This window comes from Polyodon spathula, chromosome 1 (genome assembly GCF_017654505.1).
Source record: "Polyodon spathula isolate WHYD16114869_AA chromosome 1, ASM1765450v1, whole genome shotgun sequence".
NCBI lineage: Eukaryota > Metazoa > Chordata > Actinopteri > Acipenseriformes > Polyodontidae > Polyodon > Polyodon spathula.
Window position 1 is genome coordinate 12,453,099 of NC_054534.1, and position 9,334 is coordinate 12,462,432.

Genomic DNA, 9,334 nt, shown 5'->3' on the forward strand with positions numbered 1-9,334 from the left:
ACCTGGGACAAATGCATTTGCAATCAATTCCATACAGTATATGGCTGAGAAACCACTGACTATGTACTTAGAAGACGCAGATGCCCTAAACAATAATACGGAATTCGATCCTACGAAGTCTTTTTTTCACAGTTTGATTCTAGCTCAGAATTCTGCTTGTATTTCACAAGAACGGAAACGTGTATGTGTATAGATATACTTTCGTTATAAGAAAACGCCAGTTTAAAGTGGTTTGATTGAAATTATCTTAAGTTTTAGTTAAATGAGAATGTTTAAAAGGAGTTAAGTTTTGGCTATATCACATTTTAAAGATAATCACGAACGGTCTTAAGCAGCTCGGCTGGATTGAGAAGCTTTTTTGTATACAGTGAAACACGCATAAAGCATCACAAACAATACGAACTCTGTGCTGCTTGACTGTAAAATGGGATGTTTGCTCAATTCAACATCAGACATGCAAGAAGCTATAGAGGGAAATTTCTTGGGAATGTTTCCAAGCGCTCCGTATGACAAAACTTTAATTACCAACAGAACAAACCAGTCATGGAGCGACCTGCTTAAATACCTGGATTTGGATAAATCCGATTTTTTTGTAGACGGATCAGCAGCCGTAAGAATATTCATATCTATTGTTTACTCTGTCGTCTGTGCTTTGGGGCTAGTTGGTAATATACTTGTTATGTACCTCATGAAATCCAAACAAGGATGGAAGAAATCCTCGATTAACCTGTTCGTGACCAGCCTTGCAGTGACAGACTTCCAGTTCGTTTTGACTTTACCTTTCTGGGCTGTAGAAAATGCGTTAGATTTCACTTGGCTTTTTGGCAAAGCCATGTGCAAGATTGTGTCTTATGTGACTGCAATGAATATGTATGCAAGCGTGTTCTTTTTGACTGCTATGAGTGTGACCAGATATTGGTCCGTAGCATCTGCCCTGAAGAGAAAAAGGAGACCCCCTGGCTGTTCTGCAAAGTGGATGAGTGTCCTTATTTGGATTTCGGCTATCCTGGCCGCGTTGCCTCATGCTATATTTTCTACAACGTCTACAGTGTCAGATGAAGAGCTGTGCTTAGTAAAGTTTCCCGACCAAAACGGCTCCGCCCAGTTCTGGTTGGGACTTTACCACGCTCAGAAAGTAATGCTAGGATTTGTCATTCCTTTATTCGTCATTACCGTGTGCTACCTGCTGTTGCTACGCTTTATCGCCAACAAAAACGTTAACACGTCCTGTACAAAAAGAAGATCCAAAGTGACAAAGTCTGTAACTATCGTTGTCCTTTCTTTTTTTCTTTGCTGGCTGCCGAACCAGGCTTTGACTGCATGGGGTATCCTGGTCAAGCTCAACGTGGTCCATTTCAGCTACGAGTACTACACAACCCAAGCTTACGTTTTCCCCATAACTGTGTGTCTGGCACACTCCAATAGCTGCCTCAATCCCATTCTGTACTGCTTAATGAGAAGGGAGTTCAGAAAGGCGCTAAGAAAACTGTTCTGGAAGATCACTTCTCCCACTGTTATCAATATGCGACCATTCACTGCCAGCACGAAGCCAGAGCAGGATGTTCAGGGGAATGCGCTGGTCCCTTTGACCGCGGCGGGACCGGGGATCGCATTCTATCCACCAGGAGCTGCCATCTACAACGGAAGGTACGACATGCTCCCGAACAGTACCACAGAGCAACGTCGGTATTAGTTATGTTAAGTCAGACGGCTATTTTGTGAATGGAGAGTGAAAGTTTATTAAATGAATTAAACCCAAGTGTAAACTGCAATTTAACCGATCTTTCTACTTGGTGGACCAAAACCAGATGCTTAATGTAAAAGTGTGAGTTTCATAATACATATTACAAATCCGCATAAAAATAAATAAAGAAATAAAAATAAAATAAAGCAAAAACAAATACAGTCCGGATATTGATCGTCAATAATTCTTTTTTTTACGTTTCACATAAATATTACAGTAAGTTTTATATATATATATATACGTGTGTGTTTGTGTGTGTGTGTGTGTGTGTGTGTGTGTGTGTGTGTGTGTGTGTGTGTGTGTGTGTGTGTGTGTGTGTGTGTGTGTGTGTGTGTGTGTGTATGTGTGTGTGTGTGTATGCGTGTGTGTGTGTGTGTGTGTGTGTGTGTGTGTGTGTGTGTGTGTGTAGCAATAACGCCTCCTTGTTATGCTAATTGATCAGTTTCTTAACAATTAAAAAAAATATCTCCTTATTGTTTTTGTTATTGTCAGCATTCTTTCTCGGTAACTTAATTATATACAAACTGTTGCGTTAAATTAATTATTGATTATCCTGTCATTGCATTGTTTGGTGTCTATTACTGTACTAGTCTTAAACGTTTGGATGTGCTGTCTAAACAGGATGGATATTTGTCATTCTTCTTCAATGATTGGGAATGTTTGGGAATATGAATGGTTGGTGTATTTGAATCCACACATTCTTATTTTTCTGATCTTTTCAGAGCTAAAGATAATAAGGTGTAACAGATGTATTTTACAAACCACATCCCATAAGTTTATCAATGTATATCTTTTAATTTTCTTGTGGCAAAAAAGAATACAACTAATAACATATACAGAATGAAGCACTGCTGGGTATATAATTAGATAACAATTCACACTGTGCAGTATTTCAAAGATAAACACGTATGAAGATAGTGAAGTCATTGCACATGAACTGCACTTATCCAGGAACTGCCACACAATACTGTGTGTTTTTAAAATATAGCATTAGCAAAAGTAAAGACAAGTTTGCTTGTAATATGATTTAAAGATGGAATGTGAATATACTGGACTTTGCCCTCCAATACAAAAAGACTAAAACTGTCCAGAGTATGCTATTTATCAAGAGGACTTTTTAGATACTTTTTAAAATGTATTAAACATCATCTTTCTTGCACCGTGGTAACATGACACACGTCAACGTTGCAGGGCTAATAGGGCCATGTGTGCTGGATACATCCACTTGTCTTATTGAACAATATACGTTAGAAATAATTAATGGCGAATAAATCACTTCCAAGGATTAAGTGCACAGTATATAGTACTAACAGGATTTGTTGGCCATTCACTTAATAATAGTTAGTTAATTCAGGATATGCAAATATTTCAAAATATTACACTATAGATGAATTGCTAAATCCTGGTCTCATTGCACCTTTTGGTGATTGACAACACATGTAGCTAGTTTCACAGACCTTCATTAAGGCCCTGTCCACTCGATGTCATTAAACCGTATTAGTTGCCTTTCAACCAGTTTAAAAGTGCTAAATATGATTAGCGTCCACACTACGCAGCATTTAATACCATACTCAAGAGCAAGTCCGGCTCTAAATCGGGCAGTGCGGTTTATCAGAAGTACGGACGCTGTTATACCAAACTATATATTTTTTTGTGTGTCCTCCAATATCCCAAAATGCTTTGTGAAATACTCAGTGAAGGCTCCTGAAGGACTTGCTATCAGTGTGCACTCTACATGGTATTCAATTTTATGCTTTAAACTAGTGGGGAAAATAACAAAAGCACAACGTTATATTAGGCAATAGCAAAAATGAAATGTGTTTAAGGAGGTTCGAGGAGACGAACAATTCATGTAATTTGTCAGCACCATTTAAAATAAAATTAAGGGGACCAGAATTAGTCTCAGGCAAGATATGAAGGTAAAAGCAAAGATTGTTTTATAATTAACAGCTTTTCTGAGTTTAATTATGAAACAGAATCAGCTCAATTTGCTTAAAGGGATGTCACCTTGTTAAAAATAAAACCTGAAAACTTCAAGCCCTTCTTGTGTTTGTGTGTGTGTGTGTGTGTATGTGTGTGTGTGTGTGTGTGTGTGTGTGTGTGTGTGTGTGTGTGTGTGTGTGTGTGTGTTTGCATTTACCTTTTCCAAAATACGTGTTTTATTTCTTTTTACGAATATGAAGTATAACACATTACTTTAAAATAAATACAGTGCATGGTGGGTTACTATCGTATTCATTTCCAGTGTTCATTGCACTGCTAGGAACTGTAACTGAACTATTTGAATAGTGTTTGTACACATTAAGCCTGACTAAACACGAAACAGTACTTCATTGTGGATGCTTTGAGTTGGATTAATTAAAACTTTTTTGAGTACGGTTCTCGAGATCCGTTATGTAGTGTGGACAGGGCCTAAAGGGTAATTCAAGATTTGTTCTAATCCAGGTCTCTGAAACCAGATGGCGTGAACTACAACACAAAGTGATAAGGTAGGAAGCAGTATCAATTTTTAATTGTATCTAGCGTTGTCAGAACAAAATCAGAAGAAAGTGCTGACAAACCCACAAAAAACACGTGAAAGTCCATCATATCTGAGTTACGTAACTGCAGGAACAAAACAACAAAATAAATTGAAAAACAAAAAATCACACACTCAAAATTTTCCAGCTGAAAAAATACCTTTATTTAGGAGTGACAAAAAAAATTCCAAATGCGTTTTGACAGCAACGTCTTTTTCATGTATATTCTGCAAGAAATGTGTGGCAACAGGAGTACCAATATCACTATAGCATATGACACTTTTATGTTCATTATTATACATTTTTAAAGGACAGAATATTTTATGAAATGCAAGTCAAATCACATGGGCATTTAATCATATAGATCATATTGTTATTACTACAGTATGTAAAACTTTTTATAGGATAATTTTTGTCACTTTTAGGGTCATATAAAAAAGGATGTGATTAGTAGGCCTATTGTTGTGATGGAAACAGTGACCACATGTGTAATTACCATTAGGAAGCAAAGGCTGGATATGTCATGGTTTAAACTTTAGATATTAAATCAGAGTGCACCAATTAATGGCTCAAATTAAAAAAAAAAAAAAAAAAAAAAAAAAAAAAAAAAAGTCCTTGAAGAGATAGCCATTGAAACTTGTCCCATGTTCAATGTTTGACTCCCTCTCTAATGTAAGAGTTAAATGAACCATCAGAATTTTAAGACCCACCTGTTCTCTTTTGCTTTCCATGCTTTTTAAGCCTGATATGTGTTATTAGCTGCTGCATTTATTATGCTACTATCATGTATTATGCACTATCCACTGTATTGGGTGTACTATTTAATGTATAATGCTACTATCATCTATCATGTACTTTTCACTATTTAATGTATTATGCTTTAAAAAACAAAAAAAAAAAAAAAACTGTGTATCCTGTATTATGCATTTCTCTGTATTTGAAGCATTATGGATTTTCTTGTTGTTACTGTGTCTTGTAAAGCACTTTGTGATGGTCGTCCACTATGATAAGTGCTATATAAAATAAAGATTGATTTAAGACCTTACATGTGATATCAAAAGTTGAATATTTTATCTTTTAGAAAATACTGTTAACTTAATTTTGTGTACAATCTATATGGTAGAACAATACTGTGTATCTGTGTTGTGTAGATCCGTTAAACCCTTTTTTCTAAGAAGGCTGCAAAGATTTATCTGAGATAATATTAAATAACTTGAAGTTCAAGCACCCAGCAGTCATGTAAATCAGGACACAGCATGTTACCTGGGGGCTGCATAACAACTGCTGCAGTCATTGAAGTTGAAGTGAACATCGGGATAGTAACATTACCCGTCAGCACTGGTTGGATCACCCAAGCGTATAACCACACCAGAATAACCTGACATTTCTGTGAAGGTTTGAAGTGTCAGGAATTTATGACAGTGTAAAAGCTCCTGATAAAACCCTTTTAGGATGTACTGTTTCTGTGATTGCAAAGGTAGAATTTTATGCATTTGCAGCAGGGTTCACAGCCAACAGTATGAAGGCACTACAGCATATGTATATATATATATATATATATATATATATATATATATATATATAATTCTATGATATATTATAATATGTATATGTGTGTGTGTGTGTGTGTGTGTGTGTGTGCGCTCTGAGCACACTCTTATACTCTGGGGAGATGTTTAGGAGGACATAAAGATGTTTCAGACTCCTGTAAGTGGTTTTGTTCGTTCACTGGGCTTGCAACGTATCCACATGACTTTTAAACATTTGAGAAAATCACACTGACTCATTCGATTTTAAGCTTTAACAAATTGGTGTAGTATCAGTACTCCTTCGGTTTATTAAATGCTTCAAAATGGATTGAGTAGCTACAGACTACTTCGAATCCCAGCTGACAGGCAATCTGGGAGGTCCAGTGCCTTAACAGATATAATAGCATTCTTACTTCAAAACAGTAATACAAATGGTTATCATATGCTCAGCCTTCAAGCTATAAAATGCAAAAAGATAAAGCGCCCACCGTTAAGTTCTAGAACATTCAATATATCACTCTCTATGCTAAAATATAAATTCTATACCTTATAGCAATGCATCCAATATAAACAAGATATTAAATTCAAATATATGCTTACATTCCAATATATGGAAGAATATTGTAGGATATATTGAAAAAAAAAGAACTGTCTTCAAAAGGCAGAGACTTCTAAATTCAACCAAACAGCAACCGAACAGCAGTTTTTCAAAGTCCAAAGCATGGATCAGCTTGTAGTTAGCAAGTTGAGTGATATCGAATGGGGTCTTGCTCTGGGCTTATATAGGATTTTCCCTCCATTGAATACATCATAAATCTAATCATCACTCAGCCTTGCCATTTCTTATCTTTAAGTTAATTATACATTCTAGAAGGATCTGGTCAACTCCTTTTTCAAAACTGATTGGATATAACTTCTTGCCAAAAAATATTGGAACATGATTTTACTGCTCTCTTTTTCCAACGCCTCCTTTTTATAAAAAGTTAGGTGGACCAAAGTTCACAGAATCCTACGTGTTTCCATATCCTTGCATATAATATACGTTTATAGTTATATGGTATATATATATATATATATATATATATATATATATATATATATATATATATATATGAGAGATGTTTTTAATGTGTAACAATAGCTCTATTGGAGTATATTAAGCTGGGTTAAAAAAATATATGTCCCTCTTAGCCGTATGTTGTTACCTTTTCAGTGTGTTGCCAATGGGGCCAGTTTAACTTCATATACAAATGTGTGTTAACAAAGTATGAGACAAAGACTGCCTTTGCTCACAGTGGTCTGTTTAGTTATTTTCATTTAAATTGTAAACTATAATGAACATATTAAGTACAATAGCCTTATTTAGCGGTGTCATTTTTGGACTATGCCTATCTGACCTCTTTGTTTCTAAAAGTTGTCTGCAGAATTCAGACACCCTGTTTTTTTGCCAAGACTATTGTTTTGATTTAGATGAAACACCATTGTAAGCACTTTTCCAAATTCACCACATGGTCAGTTTTCTCCCAAAGAAAGTTTCAACTTATTTGATAAGAACTGATACTGGACACAACTCCCCCATTTCGTGGAATGCTCACTTTGACTGCCAGGTTTTCTTATCATAGAAAGACCTTGGATTCAAAACTGCGGACTACAAGAAAATCTCACTTTGACTGTCAAAAAGAACTTTCCATATCGAGAACCGCTTTGCTTGCAAGCAGATAAAGGCAAGGCTATTTTTCTGTAGGTCTTTCGTGGACTGATTTTATTGAATCCAGTTTAAACTTTGTCTAATATTTCAACCTAACAGTTCCTGCTTTTTACTGCATTAAAACCTTTATATAAACTAAACATTTATATTCTTTAATTTAATGGATATTGTAATGTCTAAAATATTTTTATTTTTATGTTCAGTTGGAGAAAGAATCTTAAAGTGATTAAATTAAATGCTCACTCCTGCTTTTACAGTCTATTTGTATTACAGTAGAGCCTTAACAAGCAAAAACACTTGTTAGTTTAAATGATGTTTCTTAGTAGATAAAAAATACTTAAAACATATTTCTTTTCAGAGAGATTTATCACTATTATTAAATCAGAATACTTTTTTTTAAATTTAAAACCTCTATGCTTAGTAACAACACAATCAAATAAAATCAAATAGGTTTTTTTAGTTTAAAATATTGTTCTGTTTAACCCTTTTGTTTTTGCTAATTTGCAATACCTAGCCTCCGTGTTTAGTTCCCCCAGATGCCTGCTTCTTTCAAAGTTACAGGCTTCAACGTGTAATAGTCTGACTAGCTTCCACGAGTGTATGTGCACTAATGACAAAGGCAGATAGACAAGTTTGTTTTTTTCTAACATTAACACTTGTTCAGTTTTCTTAGTTCAAATGATTTTAACCTGTTGATAATTTGCTGCAATATTATTTATGGTCTTTTTATGTTCTTTAAAACACAATTTAGTACAATTATTACAATAATTCTGACAGTGTCAGTTAGTACCTGTGACAGACATCGAATGAAGCTTGGTGTTAGATCTCCTTCCTGACCTGTGAGGGCACTAGAAAGAAGGAACAGAGTAGCCTTAAGCAAATGGCAAGACAATTTATTCCATAGGGTAGGTGGAAGTCGGCCATTTAGGAAGGGGATGGAGCTACGGCACCCAAGCTCACTGACCCAGATGGTAGGCGACGTGGCTTCTGAGGATTGGAGCAGCAGATGCCCTCGTTAACCTAGGGGTCATGGGAGAGGGTATAAATAAGAACATAAGAACATAAGAACATAAGAAAGTTTACAAACGAGAGGAGGCCATTCGGCCCATCTTGCTCGTTTGGTTGTTAGTAGCTTATTGATCCCAAAATCTCATCAAGCAGCTTCTTGAAGGATCCCAGGGTGTCAGCTTCAACAACATTACTGGGGAGTTGATTCCAGACCCTCACAATTCTCTGTGTAAAAAAGTGTCTCCTATTTTCTGTTCTGAATGCCCCTTTTTCTAAACTCCATTTGTGACCCCTGGTCCTTGTTTCTTTTTTCAGGCTGAAAAAGTCCCTTGGGTCGACACTGTCAATACCTTTTAGAATTTTGAATGCTTGAATTAGGTCGCCACGTAGTCTTCTTTCTTCAAGACTGAACAGATTCAATTCTTTTAGCCTGTCTGCATATGACATGCCTTTTAAGCCCGGAATAATTCTGGTCGCTCTTCTTTGCACTCTTTCTAGAGCAGCAATATCTTTTTTATAGCGAGGTGACCAGAACTGCACACAATATTCAAGATGAGGTCTTACAAGTGCATTGTACAGTTTTAACATTACTTCCCTTGATTTAAATTCAACACTTTTCACAATGTATCCGAGCATCTTGTTAGCCTTTTTTATAGCTTCCCCACATTGCCTAGATGAAGACATTTCTGAGTCAACAAAAACTCCTAGGTCTTTTTCATAGATTCCTTCTCCAATTTCAATATCTCCCATATGATATTTATAATGTACATTTTTATTTCCTGCGTGCAGTACCTTACACTTTTCTCTATTAAATGTCATTTGCCAT

General features: G+C 35.8%; 1 protein-coding gene across 1 annotated transcript; it reads left to right on the forward strand.

Annotated features, from left to right (window-relative positions):
- Window positions 1-454: 454 nt before the first annotated feature.
- On the forward strand, window positions 455-1,693 carry LOC121315323 (relaxin-3 receptor 1-like). The gene has a single exon (XM_041249385.1). It carries the CDS (start codon window positions 455-457, stop codon window positions 1,691-1,693), a length of 1,239 nt encoding a protein of 412 aa, XP_041105319.1.
- The last annotated feature ends 7,641 nt before the right edge of the window (window positions 1,694-9,334 follow it).